Below are 21185 nucleotides of genomic sequence, written 5' to 3'. Positions count from 1 at the left end.
TAAATATTTATGTTATTGATTAGTAATGTTGATATTTTATTTTAATACATTGAATATTGAATATTGCTTAATATATTATTATTTTTTCTTAAAAAAAGCTATTTACTAAATGTGTATGAAATATATTGAGATTTGTATATACCCGTTGAGCTCACTAGTTCAACGAAAACCGGTCCAGATGTAGAAAAAATTTTTAGTTTTGTTTTCTGTAATAATTGGAATAATAAATTGGAAATAAAAAAATGTGAATATGAATAAAATCTGGTGGAGTAAAATAATGTAGTAAAAAAATGAATCTAAAATCACACTATTCTAAGTAATTATAGTTGTGGACCAGCAGCCAAAACATCAGCTGTAGCCTTATCTTGGTAAGTCTTGAAGTTCTCTACGAACAAACCAGCCAACTTAGAAACAGAAGAAGTGTATTTAGCTTCACCTTCAGACCAGTTCTTTGCTGGGTTCAATAGCTCAGATGGAACACCGCTTACGGTCTTTGGTGTTTGCAAGTTGAAAACTGGCAATGTTTCGTATTCGGCTTGAGCTAAGCTACCATCGTGGATAGCATCTAGGATAGCTCTGGTGTACTTTAGGGCGCAACGCTTACCACCGGAAACATAAGAGGAACCAGTCCAGCCGGTGTTAATCAACCAAGCATTAGCACTGTGTTCGTGCATCTTTTCAGCTAACATAGTAGCGTACTTCATTGGGTGTAGAGACAAGAATGGTTGACCGAAACAAGATGAGAAAGTTGGTTCTGGTTCAGTGACACCTTGTTCAGTACCAGCCATCTTAGAGGTGTAACCAGAAATGAAGTGATACATCACTTGTTCTGGGGTCAACTTGGACACTGGTGGCAATACACCTGAAGCATCACAGGTCAACAAAATAATGTTCTTTGGGTGTTGGTCAGCTAGACAAGGTATCTTAGCTGATGGGATGAAATCAATTGGGTATGCACATCTAGTGTTTTCAGTAATTGAAGAGTCATCGTAGTCTACCTTATGGCTTTCCTTGTCGTAGATAACATTTTCTAGCACAGAACCGTATCTAATGGCGTCAAAAATCTCAGGTTCCTTTTCACGAGATAGGTTGATACACTTGGCGTAACAACCACCCTCGATGTTAAACACACCCTCGTCAGACCAACAGTGTTCATCGTCACCAATCAACAATCTGTGTGGGTCAGCAGACAAAGTAGTCTTACCAGTACCGGACAAACCGAAGAATAGTGTGACATCACCCTTCTCGATACCTTGGTTACAAGAGGAGTGTAGAGTTAAGACGTTGTGGTGAATTGGCATCAAGTAGAACATAACAGTGAAAATACCCTTCTTCATTTCACCAGCGTATTCAGTACCCAAGATAACCATTTCCATGGCCTTGAAGTTAATTTCGATAGTGGTCTTAGATGTCATATCTTGAGTCAAGGCGTTGGCTGGGAATTGACCAGCATTCCATACGGTGAAATCTGGCTCACCAAAGTTAGCCAATTCCTCCTCTGTTGGTCTAATTAACATGTTAGTCATGAACAAGGCGTGGTAGGCTCTAGCACACACGACACGCACTTTAATTCTGTACTTTGGATCCCAACCAGCGAAGGCATCCACCACGTACAAAGTTTCTCTTGTTCTCAAATAATCGGCAGCTCTCTCTCTGTTGATAGCCCAAGTCTTCTCAGAACATGGCTTGTTGACTGGACCCCACCAGACATTGTCCTTAGAGGTTTCTTCTTCGACGATACGCTTATCCTTTGGTGATCTACCGGTCTTGTCCCCAGAGTATGCGATCAACGCACCAGCATCTGAGATGACAGTCTTCTTCTCTTTCAAACCATCCTCATACAAGATGGCAGCAGGAGCATTCCTCCTGATAACGGTGACCTCCTTTGAAAGTCCCAATTCTCTTCTAATTCTCTCCTCGACGGAGTTTGTTGCAACGCTAGCTTTTGAAGGCATTGTAAAGTGTCTAATATAAGGTGTAATAAATAATCTTGAAATCCTATTGATATACAGGTATCTTGGCTTATACATTTCAAATATAAAAAAAAGAAGAAAATGTGAAAAGAGAAGCGTTCCTAAAAAATATGGGATAATATTGCTAATAAACTGAGTCTTTATATACCTTTTGTGTTTTGTGATTATCCTTTCATGTGCTCAAAAGAAAATCAGAACGAGTTCGATTTCTTTTTAAAAGAAAGGAGTCCTTGAAAGCAATAACTAATTAGACTAGTCTGTTTTGTTAAAAGAACAATATAATATTGAAAGTTAGCTAGTAAGATAGCCCTTTATTTTCGACTTTTGGGCTTTGGTTGTCGCTTTATTTTTCCTTTCTAAACCCTACTCCCAATGAATAAGAATCCCGATCTGTTCCGTAAACTATACGCTATAATGGCTAGCCGATTTGACACAATGCAGTCCGATCTGTTCCGAGACCCCACCCTTTAACTTTCTCGCACCTCGTTGATAAAAATACTCCGGTTGAATGGAGAAATTTTGTTATTAGGCTAACTTGGACCAACTTCAAATAAAATTTGGGAAATTTTTAGTAAACTCCATCTATCCGGACTTCTGTTTAATTTTTCATCTTATTTATTTATGTTTTCTTTCTGTCCCTTTATTCTATATTTAATCCTTTAATGTTCTAAATAAAGACTGTACAACTGTTGAGAACAAAGGAGTTATAAGAAGAAAAATACAATAAAACCAGTAGATGCACCATTGCGGGGTGTGGGATTACCATATTCTGTTTGGTTTTTTTTTCTGGCTTCTGCTGGGGTTTCTTTGCCCTTGCCGTGTTGCTCATGGAAAGAACGAAGAAAGCTTTCCCCTAATCTCGGACAGATGGGGTACGAGGCAAAAAATAAAAATTAGAAAATAAAAAATCTTGTGTAATCCTTAATATGGCATAGCTTGTCTTTTCTCTTATGGCACTAAGTAAAATTTAGGTTCTCCCAGAACAATTCACGCACCGGATTGATGGGAGAAGGAGGGTTAAAATGTTGAGGGTTTGATAGAACCCAGAAGGAAAATGGACCGTTGTCAATATGAAAGAGGAAGAAAAATCCCGCACTTTTTCAACGAGGTGGTGCCAAAAAAAATGGTTGTATAGCGCCGCAATATTACCCTAAATTCGGATCAATGGGAGGTTTGTCGTTACCTATTCAAATTTCACATGCGCGTAGTAAAAAAAAAAATATAAAATGTGTCAAAAACCATTATAATGATACACGTGATTGTACGGTAAAATATGATATTACATGTGATTGCACGTACGGAAGATATGTCATATCGTATCGGCGGCAATTGTTTATACATATATATGAAAGAAGAATAAAACACTCTGTAAATGTTCAAATATCAATTAGAAAGCAATCACTCGGTAACATCAAATGATTCCTATTACTCAACTTAGGATTACCAAGAAGAAACAGTCTGTTTCTAGTTCTAAAAGGATGAAGTTTCAAAAGATGAAATTCAGTACTAATATTTATAGAACACGGACTTTGCATCAGCACTCCCAAGTGCCAACTAAGTTTCATCAACTGCTCATTAATTTCAAGACTAGACTTAGGTTTCTTAGTGGAGACTACAATTGTACGGTTTCTATAAATAGCTGTTTCCAGTTATCACCAAATGAACTTCTAGTTAATAGATGTATGATATTACATTCTCCTACAGAAATACACAACATCAGATATTTAAGAAAATTAAAATGCGTAAAATATCATGATGATACTGCTATTCAACTTACACCAGCGCTGTACTGGGTTTTCATATGGGTCTTATCTTAAATACCACATTTATATATATGGGTAGGGAAAGGAACCTTATCATTGCGCTATGTTCCTACAATTTCTCAATATTACAGTTCTATAATTAAATAAATAGTTTCAATAAAGAAAGGAAATAAAAAATAAAAAAATTAAATTTTAATTTGTACATATACCGTACTTCATTCCGAGTTGATTACATATCGAAAATATAAATCTTGTGCTGCATGTTCTGATATTACGTTCCTTGGCCTTAGTATCCATATTCCTGTCATCAGTTACTAGCACTGATAGTACTTTATCCTTAGAACTTTGTTCAGCACTCTGTTCAGGTGCTTGAACAGAGTTGCTATCATTTTGAGGCAAAGTTCCGAATGTCTTGTTTTCTTGTGACTTAACGACAGCTTCAATAACAAATTCGTTAACATGTGATCTCCATGTAATCTGTTCTTCAAATTCAAGATGTTCTTCAATATGAGTCGCTATTTTACCATTAAATCTCAATGGGATAACCTTCCTCAGACGATAAAGCTGTCTGATGACAATAACAGCTCTTGTAGCAGCCTCCATGACATTCTCATCTCTTGACCGCCTCAAGAACCTTAGTTCTTGAAATGTTGTCAAACATATCACGAAATTCAATAAGCCACTATAGGCTAATTTGTAGATGTGTGCAAAATGTCTCAACCACGTTGTAGCGTCAAATATAAAATACGTTGAATCATATACAACACGCATATCGCCGTTAATCTTTGTAGATAAGAAAATTCTATCAAGATCTCGCTGGTTAGTGATATGTGAACTGGACATTATATTATCTGAACCAGATTCATCTTCGGTATCATAACCTTCATTAACGGCGTTGTCTCCCATGTTCTGTATAGAACGCAGTGCATTACCAGAACATTTTTTATTTTCATCACATGCAAGATATTTTGAAAATAATCTCTTCTCTCTGAGTTCGAAATTTTTTGCATCGTCTAATCCATCGATTATGAAAGAGGAGCTATTCTCAAGTTTTGGTTTGAAATCCGTCCCCATTTGATTGTATGCTTCCCAATTTGAATAAATGGAACCTTTTATGACATTTCCATTCTTATCATAGTAATAATAACATGGCAAAAGTCTCTTATAGCCCATATAGTTGAAAATACTCTCCCCTTCTATTACACTCAACTGAGGAACTGCATTAAGAATTAAATTATTTTCACTAATTTTCTCAAATGGTGGAAGTTTTTCAGCAAACAATGAATAAATTTCGAAATATTTGTTTGACTGCTCATCTATAGGTAGGATATCATATGTTGAGTCTAGCTTGAATACAAAATTGATATTCTTCTTCTGATTTTCAGTTACAAATATATTTGATCCTGATGATGGATCAAGTGAATCACAACTAGATAGTCTCAAACCATGATCAAACTTCTCAGCAAAACCTTTAAATAAAAATATAATTCGACATGCACGTTTCCAAAACTTATTCCCATTATCATCTTCTTCATCTAAGACAATTCCATCGTATGGAGCATCCAGAAACTTAACATCATTAATGCCTGCGGATTTTAAGCTGTCATAACTAGCATCGCTCTTATTATAAATTGTATCAAACCATAAAGATCCCCAACAACTCCATACTTCTGGTAGATCTTCATCCTCTGAAATATTTATCAGTATTTCCTCCAGAGTGATTTCAGAGTAAGTTTCACATAGCTGATTAACTATAGCACATACCTTAGAGTTATCCTTCAAATATGCAATTAATACATTAAGAAAGTTCACTATAGTGTTCCAAGGAAAGATACGTCTGATAAATAACTTCCAAAAATACTGGCTATCTAAATCCTTCAAAGAGTCGACTTTTATCGCAACCGAGATTAGAAAATAAACCCACGGTAATAAATGTGGTAATGCTGTTACTAGTGGCCCTTGTAAAAACTTCTGCAGCACCATCATGCCACAAAAAATACCTGTAGTGTTGGTATATTGAAGTGATTTAATCCAAATATCTGCATTCGACGGTACCTTATAAGCTATATCTATGTTTTCAAGCTTGTTAAAGTAATCATCAACATCAATGCAATCTCCTTGATAATCGGGAATGGATAAGTTATCCATACTTAAATTATCAGAATTCGTCTTTGACTTCTTTCTCTGTTTAGATAGCTCATTTTCTTTAATAAATTTCGGTAATTCATACAATAATGCAAAGGCATTCCCTATATTTCCATAACCTACCATTTGCAAAATATGGGCTTGGGCAAATAAAGGCGAATGACGGAAATAAAATTTAAGTGACTCCAAATTTTGTATAAACATACTTCGAGCATCGAAAAAATTATTTCCTACAAAATCTTTACCAAACTTTTCGCTGAAGAATACATAAGCTAACCTTTGTAATTCAAAATTCTCCATAAAGTTGGGAAGAACCATTATTTCATTATGTTTAAGATAATCCAGTATTTGTACGTTACTACTCGAATCATCACCTCTAGATATGTAAGCTCTTTGATAAATGTTATCAATAACTAGCTGCAGGTATTGTTGGGTTGGTACAAACGCATCTCTGCAAAAAACACTCTTTCCTAAATTAATAAATGCTGCAAGTGAATTTTGTTGTACTGTTGCCATATGATAGTAGAGTTTACCAACACCATATGTATACTTCATGGCTTCACTGTACCAATATTCTGCACTTAATTTCCAGTCAATTGATCCTGGAGGATAAAGAGCTGTTGCCATACGCGAAAGGTCGCCCAACCTTGATAACCAAGGTATGGAAAATCTTTTTGGAATATAATCTGACATATTTGCGATAGATATGAAAACATGTATAATAAATTGACAACATATTTCGGGGTCCATAAACTTTGAGAAATGTTTAAGGACGTCCAAAAAAGTGATTGTTCCATACAACCACAATCGTCTTTCGATCTTATAGACATCAATTATCTCTTGTCCAATCAACAGGTCCGTCTGTGATTGTGACGGAAGTAATGCTGTGGTAATGAAGATGACGTAATTATTGACCAAGTCAACGTTGATTTTATAAACAGCCCATATCTTTTTCAAATCAGTTGTTTGTGAAACTGTTATAGCTGAGCAATAATTCTGGAGTTCAACCTCTTGAACCAATATAGTTTTGTAAATATCCTGAAGTTTAGCAATCAATGCTTGTGTAGATTTATTCCAAGTTGAAGAGTTAAAATTTTGTTGTTGTGTAATGATATGCTTTTTTCCATGTTTGCCAGGATCAGATGAAGTTGCACTATTTCCGTCTTTCATTTGAGTGGATTCCAAGTCAGATGATATATCATGGTAATTCATATCTGCATTATCAGTATTTGCGTTATATTGTTCCTCTATGAGACCTAGCTCTGGTTCTAAGGATTGTTCTTGATCTGTGGTGTTAACCGGCTGTAAAATTACATCCGGTTGCATTGGTTCTAATATACTAGACTGCGTCCTTGCTGGTAGAAAAAATGGGGAATCGGGGATATCTACATTATTATTAGTGTTCGCTATGTTATCTAAAAGGCTATTTCCTGTATTATTAGTCTTTATAAGGCCAGGTGTAGTTGGTTGAGCATTAGTATTGCCTTGGTTATTGTAATTATTATTATTATTCGAACCATTTATATTCATATTTGTATTATTCATAATACCGTGGTCAGTCGGCCTACGCGATATACTATGAGGCCTCGAAACAGGGGTCTTTGAGGGGGTGTTCTGTGTATTAGTATTTCTACCAAAGCTATCCAAAAAATTACCAATTGGGCTAGCTTCTGTTTGTATCGGTAGTCTCCGTTTTACCGTGCCTTCGTTATTGTGGTTATTTGAACTTGAACTGTGTCTTTTTTGATGTAAGTTATCGTTATTACCTGTATCAATATCCGGATTGTACTTACCAGTAAGCCTTTCTCTTAGAACATTATTTGGTGATCCTCCCATGTAGTAGTATTGCTTTCTTACTTCCCACCTTTTCTGTTTGGTGAATGTCTTTATTTATTTTGTTTTCTTTGTTATTAGAGTTTGGTAGACCAAGAGAGTAATGAAAAGGATAGAGCAATAAAAAGAAGAGCTTATAGGAATAAAAAAAAATGATTTGGGACAAATTCTCTGTATTTTATTGTCGCTCTTAATTTCCCAGTTTTGTACTATGTAGCTCTCTTATGCAATATGATCTAAAACCGTACTAGAGATCAAATATTATCGTTTTTTTTTATGCTAATCCTTAAACAAGTTTCTTCTCTTATTATAATAAATATATCTATATTGGTAGTATTTTTTATGTTAACTACTAACCAATTTTTTTTTTTTTTTTTTTTTTTCTCTTTGTTAACTTCTCCTCTTCTTCTATCGTTTTTGATTTTAATTATTCTGACTACCCTTTGTATTTTGTCTCTTTGCACTCATTTACTCTTTACCCTATACTTTTCGATTGTAAAATTTGCTCCCCTTTGCGTTGTGTTGTTTTACTTTAATGTGTGTTTTTTTGTTAATTTTTTACGCTTTACAAAATAGAGTAATTTTCCGCAAATCGGTACGGATATCTTGTGAAGGGGGACCCTGAGAAAGGGAGGAAAAAAAATATTATTAAAAGGCAGCAACGAGGTGAAAAACTTCAGAGAAACTAAGGCATTATTATTATTACTGCAATCATAAGTGCGAGGAGGGTAGTTTGAGTACTTGTAGTATTTTCCTGTAGTTCGAAAAGAATATCCTACTCTGACAAATAATGACAAACATTTATTCATGTTTTTAAAATTTCTTTTCTAAATTGTTCGCTAATTTAATAGGACCGGCCTGTGAAGGTTGTGAATAAGAAAAGTTAGAGTGCAAGGTGAAGAGGAATGAAAATGGAATTAGTTGTAGGATCTGAAGAAGTTTCTTATTTCTTAATTCTTTAACTTGAGCTTGGAGTCCGTTTCCTTTATTAAATTAGTCCCTAATTCTCTTCTCAAGTGCAAGTAATCAGATAAAATAAAATAAAAAAATGATGGATTTCTCTTGGAATAACGCTTGTCTTTATGGGTGGAACCCAATTATTATAACCATTGGCTAATCAATAAACTAATTTTCAAAAAAAAATAATAAAAATTATAATCTCGAATTTTATGCAAAACTATTGAACAAAAAATAAACTTTTTTTAGAAAACGCACAATTTAAGGTTTTCGCTTCTTATTTTGTGGTTTAGATGAAGACCTTAACATATCCATAATATTTCTTTTTCCTTTCGAGGGACTATTTTCAGAATTCTTTGTATTACCTGCTGATTCCTCGGGAGTAGTGTCTGCATCTTCAGCTTTAATTTCTTTATCTTCATCTTTATGCTCTTTTTTAACATAGGAGTTTTCATTTTTAATTTCTACAGTATTATTCTTAGATTCGTTGTCCTCCTTCTTAAATTTTGGCTCTATTTTTACATCATCTTTCTTCGTGTTAAAGAAACCATTCTGATCTTTTAAAGATATGTGGATACTAGTATCCTGGAGTTCATCCTTTATAATGCCTTCAAACTTATTTTTGTCAGATTTTAATATGGGCTTAATCAATTTTTCACCATTATTGGTAGTTTTCCCAACATCAGGGCTGACCTGATAACAAATCATATATTCCTCATTAAAGTTAGTTCCAAGCACATCCTTCAATTCGCTATCTTCCCACTTTTCTTTATCAGGATTCATCCATGTATCCCATTCCTTAGTACCTGGCTCGATGACCACTGGCATGCGGCTATGTAGCCACTCTAAATTCTTCGGAGCTATCCCTGTGATAATTGTGAATGAATAGTAATCTTCACTAGGTACGTAATCATACATTCCTGCTAAGAAAATTAGTTTAGCATCAGATCTTGTAACATAGAAAGGAGTCTTTGTCAGTTGAGATTTCTTACCCTTTTTATCACCAGTAGTCTTCCATTCGTAGTAACCACTAACAGGAATGGCGCATCTCTTCGATTTTAACGGATGTACCCATAGTCTACTTTGTTGTAGAGTCTCAGCCCTAGCATTAAATGTACTGTAGGATTTAAACTTGCTAATATCTTTAGTCCAAGAAGGAACTAACCCCCACTTCATGTACTTAATTTCAGATTTTTCTTGGGTTTTATAGACAGCGGCTACGTTTGTAGGAGAAATATTGAAGGATGCCCTGAAATAAGGGGATTCTTCGCCTGTATTCTGCGCCTCGTCATTGTGACTAGATCTCGATGGTCCCGAAGAGCCAGATGCGCTTGAGTTAATCTCCAAATTGAAACCGCGCTGAATCTGCTCAGCTACCTCCCAGGAGTCATACATTAAAGCAAATCTTCCACACATCTTTTCTTTTATTGTTATTCTTTAGCAAAATCTGAAGTGTGACTGTCTATATATGCAGTTAGCACCACGTGAATCAAAATCAGATCTCAAACTTTATAAATTCGATATGAGGCTTCAGATTTAAGGGCCCTTATTTTTTTCATTTACCGCCCTGTCAGGAGACAAACCCGCATTTTTGTAATACTCCCTTCATTTTATGCGAAAAAAATCATTATTGAAGAAAAAAAAAAATAAGAGCAACGAAAGGTGTTATTATTCAAAAGGTTTACATAGAGCGTAGCTTATTTCTGTTGAATGACATTTCTCTAGGTTAGTCTATTGATTGAGTTTCCTTTCACTACTATCTCTCTTTGGGTAGAAATATACTTTATTCGTTCTCATTGAAATCTGTACACTACCTATAAGAAAGAAAGAAAAAAAAAATCGAAGAAGACTCATTAACTATAATATGTTAAGGAACTTGACAAGAAGAAATATCACTAAAGTACGGTATAGAGGGTTATACCGTTTTTTACAAACTACTAATAAAACTGGGCCTAGTCCGTTAAGCTCTGATATAAAGAGAAACGGGCAAGAGGATGAAAAGTTCAAAAAGAAGAAAGTTGTCATCTATGGACAAAAAAATTGGATATATGCTCTAGCAGGTCTGTCTCTATTTGGTTTTGCAATCAGACAATATTACTGGTCGACAAAAAATCAATTGCCTTACTCAGTTGCTGAAAATGTTAGAAAAGCACTTTGGTATGAAAGTGATCAGAATGGCTGTGACTACAAGAAAGCTCTTGAATATTATATCAAGGCAATTGATGAGTTAAGCAACAATAACTTTGATTCATTAGCTGATGAATACACTCGACTTGAATTGAAACTTGCAGAGTTGTACGAAAGACTAGGAATGCTAAGTGAATCTAAGGACGTCTACAAGGAAATGTTGTCCAGGTTTTACGAAGCTCTATTGACTCCGAATAAGGTATTAGATGATAGACGGGCAGATCTCATACGTAAAGATCTAAGGGTACTTATAAAATCCTTGGAACTGAATAAAGATGTGGAATATGGTAAAAAGCTGTTAATATCACATTTACTTCTTGTTCAAGAAGAAATACTGACGAAATCCCCAGAATTGAAAGAATTTTTTGAAGATAGGAAAAAGAAAGCAGTTGAAATGGCAAAAACTACTCATCAAATGCCAAAGCTATTTGACCCTGAAGAATTCGAACCTTTTGTAAACGAGAAAAATATCAAATTAGATGAAAATGGCTACATGATATTGGACCTTGAAAAGAATAGCAGCGCCTGGGAACCATATAAGGAAGAATTTTTCACTGCAAGAGACCTTTACACTGCTTATTGTCTATCCTCTAAGGATATAGCAGCTGCTTTGAGTTGCAAAATGACTAGTGTGGAATGGATGGTAATGGCTGATATGCCACCTGGACAAATACTACTGTCCCAAGCTAACCTAGGCTCTTTGCTCTACTTACAAGCCGAAAAATTTGACTCAGACATAACAAAATTACAAACTAAGATAGATGAGGAACCCGAATTAAAAGAAAATCCTGCAATTTTGAAAGCTTTGAGGTATCTGCATAAAAATAGGGATTCTTGTATAAAGATGGCGTATAAGTCATATCAAAGTATTGTCAAATTCTATAAGAGCAATTCGAAGCTCCGGTTCCATACCAAGGATCAGCTTGATCCTTCTGTAGTTCAAGCGATTGCACTGTCCACATATGGATTGGGTATTTTAAATTTATACGATGGGGTTTACATTAAAGCAGAAACTTTACTCAAGGATGCCATAACTCTTTCAAAAGATACAGAATTTGTAGAGTTATGGAAAGAAGCAGAAATGGAACTAAAGAAAGCTATAGAATTGAAGATTGAAAAACAGAAAAACGAAGCTTTAACTAAAACGAAGTAGCATAAAAACGAAAAATAAAATATAAGATATGAAAGTAAACGTAAAAAAGAATTAATATAAATACTACTATTATTACAACTGCACACTTAGTGTACATTTAGTATATTGGAGAAAATAATAAATAAAACCGTGGTATGCTATCTAAAATTGGCTTCACTATTTATTACCTTCATTCCATCCAGATTTATGGAATATGTCATGATACTATAACACATTGTAAATATTTTTTCCATCAATATTGATATCGAACACTGTTGTTGTGGTTTTTATGTTTGTTAGTATTTTTAAGATTAAGTAGTTTCCGATTTACCTATTCTATCCCAGATGTATTTTACTATGAAATGATCAGTTAGATCGCTTTCTAGAGGCAAAGTATCTATACCTCCTGATTCTTTGTTCTGTATTAATATTTGACCATTCTCTAGGTCTAATCGTACCCCTAAGCTCCGATAAAGCTTAAGCTTTAAAATATTGGCAGCAAATACGGGATCATATTCTTGTTCTACCTCCTGTTTTATTATGTCAATCTCTGCATTACCATTTTCTCTGTCATTATCATCATTCGCTAATTTTGTGACTTTCTCTTCAATCTCCATATTTAGATCCTTAATCTCTGACTCTAGTTTCTGCAACTCGTCGACTATACCTGTAACTTTATCATTTCGTCTCATGATTGTGGCTTCCTCAGTGGCATCTTTCATCAATTCTCGTAAGCCGTTAAGCGACCTTTCAGTCTCAATCAAGTCCGTCTCTAATTCAGTAACATTATCTCTGCTTTGCTCTAATTGACTCTTTAGTCGACTCTCTAATTTATCAATATTAGCATTCATCTGATATATATACGAGACATCATCAGCTTCCGCATATTCTGCAGAGGCTTGTTTCAGAAGGTCAATTAACTCTTGTGTGGACATATATTTTTGTTGATCAAAACTGTTTTCAGTTTTTGCAATATAATGGTCTCATACATACCAAAGATTTCTTATTTCTTTTACAGTGGGTGCTGTTGCTTTAGGTTTTTGTATAGCTTTGGATCAAAAATTGAACGAAGCACCGGAAAGTCGAAAAAGGGCCAAATTCTAATAATCAACAAAAAAAGAAGATTGCCCGTTTAAGTCCATAAATATAAAAGGGCCTTCTTACAGCTCAGATATCTATAAACCGATAAAAATATAACTGTCAGGATTTACCAAGAGAAGTTATATAACCATATGAAATAAGAAATTCTGTATTTGTTACAATAGGAACAGGGAATTATCCAAACTGCAATAAGGGACGGGATATACATTTCATAAAATATTAATATGAACTCAACATTTGATGAGCTGTTCCCATATTTGAATCAGTCAACACATCATTTACTTCCGGGGAATAATCCAGTAGTAAAGTTTCCAAATGTTCTGTATAGGCTTGCGCTTTCCTTCTATGATGCAATAGAGTCGCAGTATGTAGAAGTATGGTCCGAGCAGGAGATATCAAGCACATTGCGATCGTTTAATGATATAGTTGGCTTCTTCTTTAGTGAGTATAGTGTGTTATGTTTTACTATTGCAGTATTACTAAACAGATTTATAAGCATTATATCGCGAAGGAATAGGTTAAATCGTACAAATCTGCGACCTGAAATAGGTCTTTTGAGTCATTTATCCTGCATTATGATCTTAGGGTGGGTGATGTTTGATTTATTGAGTAGGTTAGTTTTAGCACAAATGTACAAAAAGGATGTTATAAGCCCGCCTTTGTCCCTTTATTTCATATTGTTTTCATGGTCTTATTGTGTGGAAACAGTAATATCACTATTATCTAACTCAAGTCCCCTTGAAGGATCAGATTATACTATATTTGAGATATCTATCGAGTTTTATTTACTACAGCGCAAGGAAATCAATATTGCGGAACAAGTAGAATATCTTCCAGACTGCGTAATGGCTATTGCTAACAGAATAATGATTCATATCCTAGAAATGCATAAATTACGAAAGTATAGGCTGCTAGGAAGTACATTACTGAATTTAGGACACATATCTTATTTGTTTTTCATATACCAAACTAAGGGGCTGCAAGGCATACCAATGCTCACCAAGTTTAGACATTTTCCAAAGATGTTTTCACTCTTTATTGTTATCATATCTTTGATATCGTACCTGTTGGCATATATAGTACGATTTGATCCATTTGGTAATAGTTACCGTAACCCCGATGAGTTACAATTTCATTCCTTCATGAAAAATTGGAGGAAACATCTAAATTTTACTGGTGAAGAGGATTTCAGTCCTATGCTATCAAAATTAGCCATACTATTGACTTCTGGATCAAGTGTTTCTGAAAGAGGTACGAGGTATGAATACCCTTCCGTGAAATTAACACAAAAACTATACAAGAGCTATGCGAAGAGACTCAGTACGGTTCAATCTCTAGAGGATCAGAAACGTCTCAGTGAAGACAGTTGTAATAGACGCAGCTCTATAGTCAAATTGGCTAAACCTATCCTGGAAGCACCCAGGAATATCCCATTCATATCAAACACCATAGACAGTCTCAAATTAGTGGCAACTCATCTGAACGAAATATTCAAGGGTAACGAAGAAGAATATGATAATGCTATAGAAGACTACGACGAAGATGACGAAGAGGAAAAGAAAGAAACTGGCTTGAGAAGATATTCCATCTCCAAGGATACAGGGTGGCTATCTGAGTACAACGATGATGAACAAGACTACGTACCCAAGGAGGAAGATGACGATGAAGATGGAGATGAAGAAGAGTATACGGACGACATTGTGGAGCTCAGAGATGACATTATGGAGCTAATCCGAGATGACTTCGATCCAATAGCATACAAGGATCATCTTCATCATCGTCTACGCCCCTTATCCGAATCTTCATCCTCACTATCAGAAGAAGAATTCGACTATAGTTGTGTGGTTTGTAAGACTAACGACAGAAACATTATCCTATGGCCATGTAGTTGTTTTGCACTATGCGACGACTGCAGAGTATCTCTCTCCTTACGTGGGTTTAACACGTGTGTCTGCTGCAGGTGCCCCGTCAACGGTTATAGCAAATCATGTGATTAGATCGCTTCTCCGTTTGTTTTCGTTTTTTTGTATATTTTTTAAGTAAACAAATAATGAATTCCAGATCTAACAGAACAAAGGGAAATACTATTTTTAGTAATCTCACATCCCCCCTTAATACCCTGATTTGTGTTTTTACCTATTTAGGAATAGTAAGTGGGAAAAGGGTATATTTCCTAGAAAAGAAAAGCACAAACATTTTTTTCTGGTGTTAGAAAAGTGGAGAAGAACTAAATAAAACAGAAACTACTATTTTTAGCATAAACATGGCTTGGCTCCATTTTAAAAACTGCATAATTGCTACAGTCTTCTCTTAACATCCTGATTTCTGTGCTTCTTTCCTACGTCCCTTGTTCTTCGAAAAAAATTCCTTATGCTTTTAACATTACCCAGCCATCTATCAACTCATTTTGTCTCTTCTTCCTTTATTTTATGGATGAACTTTCAATTTTCGCTGGTACTCCACCTCAACGTCTTCTTCTGTGTGCCTAGATGTACGTAATACGGGTGGTGTCTTGATGGATTTTGTAATTTTTCTATTGTAGTAGTGAGCTTTTTTTTTTTTATTGATTGGTTAAAGAAAAATCTTGTAGCCTGTGGCAAATATACGCCACATTCTATGCGATGAGCGGTTTTTGTTCTGTTTTTAATGGTATTCATTTCTCTTTTTCCTTCCCACCTTCCTTATGAATAACCAATTTCCTGTACTTATTTTCGTGGCGTCCCTCATTTGCAGTTTGGTTTTTCTTTTAGTAGAGAAAATGCCCGTAGAAGAGTCTTTCGGATTTATTTGCCAGACACATAAAGAAACAACATATTACACACACAGGCTTATCTCCCCCTCTCCGTGCTTTTTCTCTGAGGAAATTATGATGAAATTAGGTGAGTAAGCTCGCGTTTCGGAGGTGGGACAAATAAGAAAGAAATGGAAAGAAAAAAAAAATGTGGTGGGCTGGGTTTTTCCCATCTCTCTCTCTCTCTCTGTTGCGATTTCGTTCTAACTCTTTAGATGTTGTCTTCGTTTTCTATTTTTATTCGCATCGAAGAGTTATTAAATTTCGTAATGCTTCTTGCAATAAAGCAAAGTAGATTTTCAAAGGGGGGAAAGAAGGAGAATTTTAAGAAATACCAATTAGAACAAGGAAAAAAAAATTTTTGGAATATATAAAGGCGGATATTTTAATTATAGAAAAAAAAAACAAATTGTGATTCGATCAATTCTTTTATATCGAAAGAAACCAATTATCATCACTCAATAATACAAACCGCGACCAACTCAATAAATAAAACACAATTAAAAATGTCTTCTTCTTCTGTTTCTTCTGGTTCAAGATCTTTGTCTACCAACTCTGCTTTGGTCACTAACGGTGCTGTCGCTGCTTCTTCTGTTTCCGCTGCTTCTACTTCCAAGGTTTCCTCTGCTGTCTCCTCTGTTGTCTCCTCTCACAACTCTACTACCAAGACTAAGTCTAAGAACGGTGGTGTTGTCGTTGCTGCTCCAGTCAACTGGAAGTTGGGTGCCGCTATGGGTGCTGTTCTAGCTGGTTCTTTCATCTTGGGTGCTGGTATCTAAGATAGTTTGAAAAAGATTAAGATTATTACTAATAAAGAAAGGAAATAAAAAAAAACAAAGACTAATGAAATGTAATATACTTATTTCGTTTTCTTAAATTTCTTTATTTTTGTTTTTATTAATTTCAATTTCAACACTAGTTTATTTTATTTACCTTTGTTTTCTATAGAATGTATTCATATCCTGCTTTTAATTTCAATTTGTATCTTTAAGAATATTTAATTTGATCTTCACCAAAAAATCTATCAAATTCTCAACGTGCCTAGCAATCCTAATTTGATTATTTATTTTTTTTTTTCTTTTTCTTAACTTTTTTTTTTTCAACTATTTCGTGATAATTCGATTTGAATTTCACAAAGAAAAAATTGTCGATTTAATGTAAGGCTTACTGTGTTTCTTTTTAAATATTGAACCCAAATAAAATGTATATATCAATTCTTTAAAGTACAGACATAGTAAATAGCAAGAATGAGTTTCTTCGTATCATTGTGGCAGAGTATCTTTGAGCCGGGAACATCTCCTCAATTGATTATAGCAACCCACGTTTCTTTCACAGCTTTACTGCTCAGTTTGATCTGGCTGATTTACTCTACAGGAATAATCCATTTCTACGTACTATTCGTCATTGCAACATTTCTATGGATAACAGTGATATGGTTCATTAATGAACTAAAACAAGTGAAGTTGAAATCAAATGATGAACTTGAAGAGACTACTTCTACTGCGACCACAGATACAGATGAAAGCAAGAAAGATATAGCTAAGACTACTTCATCCAGATCATCCGCATCTACATCCGCAATAAAATCTAGAAAGGCTTGATGGAAATAAGTATATAAGTTCAAACCGATATAGAATAAAGAAATAGCATATAATTATCACTACAATTAATCACCTGATGAGTTCTATTACTAATATTTCTTTTTATGTTTTTTTCCTTTCTTCATTGCTATTAACCATTAACCACAGAATTACCGTAAAGGCAAAAATGAAAAAAGAAACCTGTGCTGGACAAGGTAAATATTTATTATTGTGTTGCGTCTGTGTGTAGAGCAACAGAAAGAGCAACAGAAAGAGATTGGAAATCAACAATGGCCTTTTTCCTAACTTGGGTTCTATTGGGAAACCTGAACCTTGAACCTTGAACATGAACTCTGGGGTAAAATAAAGCTAAACCATTTTTTAAAAAAAATTTTGTTCACCTTTACTAGTGTAGTAGAAAATAACATAAAAAACAAGTAAAAAAACAAATAAAAAAAATAAGCTTTAAGTATTTATATCTTAAATAAGATTTAACTAGTTTGTAAAGAAAATTAAACTTCTTGAATTACTAATTAATAATATATATAAAATATATATAAAGGTACTGATAGAAGCATAAACAAAAAAAAAAATAAAAAAAAATAAAAAATATTATAAAAGGCTAAATTCGCCCATTTAATAAAAGTTGGTAACTTCTAGGGTGTGCAAGAGAGAATAGAAAACGGAAAATATAAACACAAATATAATCAAGGATGGATGCTGGTATATCTTCACTCAATAGGAAAAACCAGCCGTCTCAGCAAAAATTTAACTTGCGGAATAATTTGTTGAATAGTGATGTGGGTGGTATTGACATTACCCAGGAAGTTCCGGTTAAGCAGGACGATATGTATCAACCTCCACAGCAGCAGATGATGGGCAACGTGCCACCACAACAGTACTATCCTCCACAACAGATGCAACCGCAAATGCAACCGCACATGCAAATGCAGCAGCATATGCAGCAACGGATGCCTTACAATAATAACCAGATGTATCATCAGCCTCAGCCACCTTCAGGGCAACAGAGGCAGATGTATCAACAGTATCCACAGGCTTCACAAGTACCACCTCAACAACAGTATCCTAGGTCACAATCTTTGACTCAAAAGTCTATTTCAAATTTCTTCAAGCCCAAAGGCTATCACAGTCCGTTTGGTAAGTCTAAGAAAGGAGGTGACGATGATGATAACGAAGAAGGTGCCGAGTTGATGGATGATCCCAATGCATCAGTGATTACTTATAGTGATATCCGTAAAAGCGCAAATAAAGGTGGTGATAAATACGGTTATGGAGGTGACACAGCCCCAATTATTCCTACAATTGTTACCACTGATAAGAACTCCGACTACAGAAAGTATATGACTACTCAAAAGAAAATTGCGATGAACAGAATGGCAAAGCAAGGTATTCCCCCACAAACACCCTCGCCACCCTCTAAGTTACAACAGTATCAGCAACAACAACAAATGATGGGTGGTAATCCCAGAGCTATGTCTCTGCAAGGTTATGGTAGTGGAGGTAGTCCGTTTTACCAGGGACCTGCTCCAATGGGGCAAAACCGCGGACCCAATGGTCAATATAACCCTGATCCTAGGGCAAACTCAATGATGTCAACACAAAACCCCATGATGAGAGGTCCACCAGGAGCTCCTATTCAACATCCAGGCTTTTTCCAACAACCTAATGGCAGTGGTCCTATCAATAGTCAACCACCAAGAACAATGTCATTGCAGTCGGGACCTCCGAATAGGATGGCTCCTCCAGGAAATATGAGATTTGGGCCCTCGCCAATGCCCCAACCTCAAGGGCCTTCAGTATATCCACAACAAAGTACGGGTGAAAGAGCAATGTCTTTGGGGACTAATGTACAAAAACCGACGGCATTCGAAAATACTGAGCAATTCGATAGTAATAAATTGCCTCCTAATCCATACCTAGATTACACTAATAAAACCAATTCCAGTGAACAGTTAGTAACCCCTACCTCCGAAAAACCAACTCATAACCTTGATATCTCCAGGCCTAAGCAAGAGAAATCGCCTTTAAAGAACCAAATCGAAATAGAACCTCTGGCGATTTCGGATGATGACTTTAATACTGTAATTGAACAGAGTTCTCCTGTAGCATCTGGCAAATTGAATGTACTACAATTATCAAAACCACAACAGAATGAGAATCTGGAACGTGAAATTAAGGAATCTTTGGGAGGAATGCACAAAGATAATGACTTTGAAAGAGCTCTTAATCTGGGTGACGGCACTCATAAGCAATGGGATGAAGTTAGCTCAGAAAGACCGGCTATGAGAAATGACTTTAAGAATGGAATGAGTAATGAACAAAAAGAACTGGAAAATAGGACCAGTTTAGTTGAGAATGGCTTACAATCATTAAAATTAGACGATAGAATACAAGTGAGTCAACCACAGCGAGCATCTGTTGATACTTTTGCATCCACTTTTAGTGAATCCCCTCTGAAGAAGAAGATAAATGACAAAATTACTGGTCTGTACAAGCTGGAGAATACAACGGATATGAATCAATACCAAACTGCACAAGAATTTGTAAATGAAGCTCAAGGTTCTAGGCTAGCCATTGATAACAGAGTTGAATCGGGGTCTAGTTCTGTATATGATACAATAAATGATGAAAATAAAAATACTGTCGCAGAAGAAAATTTACATATGGATGAAGATGTCGAAAGATCGCATAGAAGGGCATCGCTAATAAAGGCCAAAAGATTCTTAAGCACTCTATCGACTGAGGATAAAAAACTGTCACCCTCAAAATCAAGAAGTAATACAAGTGTAGAAACTTTAGATTCTAATCAGGATGATACTATAATACAAACAAACAAGAGAGAAGGAACGACTTCAATCAAACCTGTAATAGAAGAGAAAGCTGAGGAAGGAAATGAATTTATTTTCAAAGAGTCTTCTGCTCAAAATTATAGTCCTATTTATTCTAAGCATGATAAACTAGTAAAAGATAAAACCAAGTTAGAATCTTCATCAAAAATGTTTAAAATCAGTGAAGAGCAACTAAATATTCTAACAGAAAATAAAGAATTGATGAGAGAAGTTACACTAGTATCTACTGAATTGGCTGAATCTATTCAAAGGGAAACAGTGCTGGAAGAACAAATTCGTGATCTATCCTCGCCTATAAAAAAACAACTTGATGATGGTTACGACAGAGACTTTGAAGATGAAGACGAGAGAAAACTAACAGTTGTCGAATTTGAAGCTGAAATGAGAAAGAAATCCTCAAAGATTGTTGAGTTAATTCAGCAGTTAAACGAAGAGCGTTTGAAAAGATTTATTGCTGAAGAACAAATACTTTTAAGAGAACATGGCAGTAGGCCTACTAAACCAGAACTAATTTATAGAATTGAACAACTAACCCTGCAATTGGACTCTAAAGACTCTAAGATTAAAGAGCTTCAAGAGAGGCTTGGTAAATATGAACAATAATGTATCCAGGTTATAACGACCAAAGTGGAGAAATAGACCAAAAAAAATACATTTCACAAAGTATTGTTTTATAATTTAATGGGAATAAATTACTACATATATATATGAATCTATTACACTTCATATTTAGCATCAAACTTTTGATGATTCAAATTTTTAAACCGCAGATTGCTACATCTGCCCAATAGTGGATTCTCGCAATGCATGTTAAGTTTGTTTGATATCAGGCCATGATTGCACAACTTAATAA

At 35.1% G+C, this 21185-nt stretch overlaps 10 protein-coding genes across 10 annotated transcripts; 6 read left to right on the top strand and 4 right to left on the bottom strand.

Moving 5' to 3' along the window:
- Positions 1-320: 320 nt before the first annotated feature.
- Positions 321-2030, bottom strand: PCK1 (phosphoenolpyruvate carboxykinase PCK1; the record flags this gene model as incomplete). Its single annotated transcript, XM_071054675.1, has 1 exon — positions 321-2030. The coding sequence occupies one exon, from the start codon at positions 2028-2030 to the stop codon at positions 321-323; it is 1710 nt and encodes a 569-aa protein (XP_070909368.1).
- Positions 2031-3388: 1358 nt separating this feature from the next.
- Positions 3389-3790, top strand: RNJ42_04510 (uncharacterized protein; the record flags this gene model as incomplete). The annotated part of the gene is made up of 1 exon (XM_071054674.1): positions 3389-3790. The coding sequence occupies one exon, from the start codon at positions 3389-3391 to the stop codon at positions 3788-3790; it is 402 nt and encodes a 133-aa protein (XP_070909367.1).
- A 138-nt stretch (positions 3791-3928) lies between these two features.
- On the bottom strand, positions 3929-7717 carry RNJ42_04509 (uncharacterized protein; the record flags this gene model as incomplete). Its single annotated transcript, XM_071054673.1, has 1 exon — positions 3929-7717. One exon carries the CDS (start codon positions 7715-7717, stop codon positions 3929-3931), a length of 3789 nt encoding a protein of 1262 aa, XP_070909366.1.
- A 1215-nt stretch (positions 7718-8932) lies between these two features.
- On the bottom strand, positions 8933-10087 carry RNJ42_04508 (putative peptide hydrolase; the record flags this gene model as incomplete). Its single annotated transcript, XM_071054672.1, has 1 exon — positions 8933-10087. The coding sequence occupies one exon, from the start codon at positions 10085-10087 to the stop codon at positions 8933-8935; it is 1155 nt and encodes a 384-aa protein (XP_070909365.1).
- A 448-nt stretch (positions 10088-10535) lies between these two features.
- Positions 10536-12011, top strand: MGR3 (Mgr3p; the record flags this gene model as incomplete). The annotated part of the gene is made up of 1 exon (XM_071054671.1): positions 10536-12011. One exon carries the CDS (start codon positions 10536-10538, stop codon positions 12009-12011), a length of 1476 nt encoding a protein of 491 aa, XP_070909364.1.
- A 290-nt stretch (positions 12012-12301) lies between these two features.
- SPC24 (kinetochore-associated Ndc80 complex subunit SPC24) lies at positions 12302-12925 on the bottom strand (the record flags this gene model as incomplete). Its single annotated transcript, XM_071054670.1, has 1 exon — positions 12302-12925. One exon carries the CDS (start codon positions 12923-12925, stop codon positions 12302-12304), a length of 624 nt encoding a protein of 207 aa, XP_070909363.1.
- A 390-nt stretch (positions 12926-13315) lies between these two features.
- On the top strand, positions 13316-15088 carry ASI1 (putative ubiquitin-protein ligase ASI1; the record flags this gene model as incomplete). The annotated part of the gene is made up of 1 exon (XM_071054669.1): positions 13316-15088. One exon carries the CDS (start codon positions 13316-13318, stop codon positions 15086-15088), a length of 1773 nt encoding a protein of 590 aa, XP_070909362.1.
- A 1300-nt stretch (positions 15089-16388) lies between these two features.
- On the top strand, positions 16389-16661 carry NCW1 (Ncw1p; the record flags this gene model as incomplete). The annotated part of the gene is made up of 1 exon (XM_071054668.1): positions 16389-16661. The coding sequence occupies one exon, from the start codon at positions 16389-16391 to the stop codon at positions 16659-16661; it is 273 nt and encodes a 90-aa protein (XP_070909361.1).
- A 468-nt stretch (positions 16662-17129) lies between these two features.
- PKR1 (Pkr1p) lies at positions 17130-17483 on the top strand (the record flags this gene model as incomplete). The annotated part of the gene is made up of 1 exon (XM_071054667.1): positions 17130-17483. One exon carries the CDS (start codon positions 17130-17132, stop codon positions 17481-17483), a length of 354 nt encoding a protein of 117 aa, XP_070909360.1.
- A 692-nt stretch (positions 17484-18175) lies between these two features.
- EPO1 (Epo1p) lies at positions 18176-20935 on the top strand (the record flags this gene model as incomplete). Its single annotated transcript, XM_071054666.1, has 1 exon — positions 18176-20935. One exon carries the CDS (start codon positions 18176-18178, stop codon positions 20933-20935), a length of 2760 nt encoding a protein of 919 aa, XP_070909359.1.
- Between the last annotated feature and the right edge of the window lie 250 nt (positions 20936-21185).

This window comes from Nakaseomyces bracarensis (assembly GCF_045282275.1).
Source record: "Nakaseomyces bracarensis strain CBM3 chromosome Unknown Scaff13_0, whole genome shotgun sequence".
NCBI lineage: Eukaryota > Fungi > Ascomycota > Saccharomycetes > Saccharomycetales > Saccharomycetaceae > Nakaseomyces > Nakaseomyces bracarensis.
The sequence above is the reverse complement of the archived record's forward strand: the minus strand, read 5'-3'. Positions and strand labels throughout refer to the sequence as shown.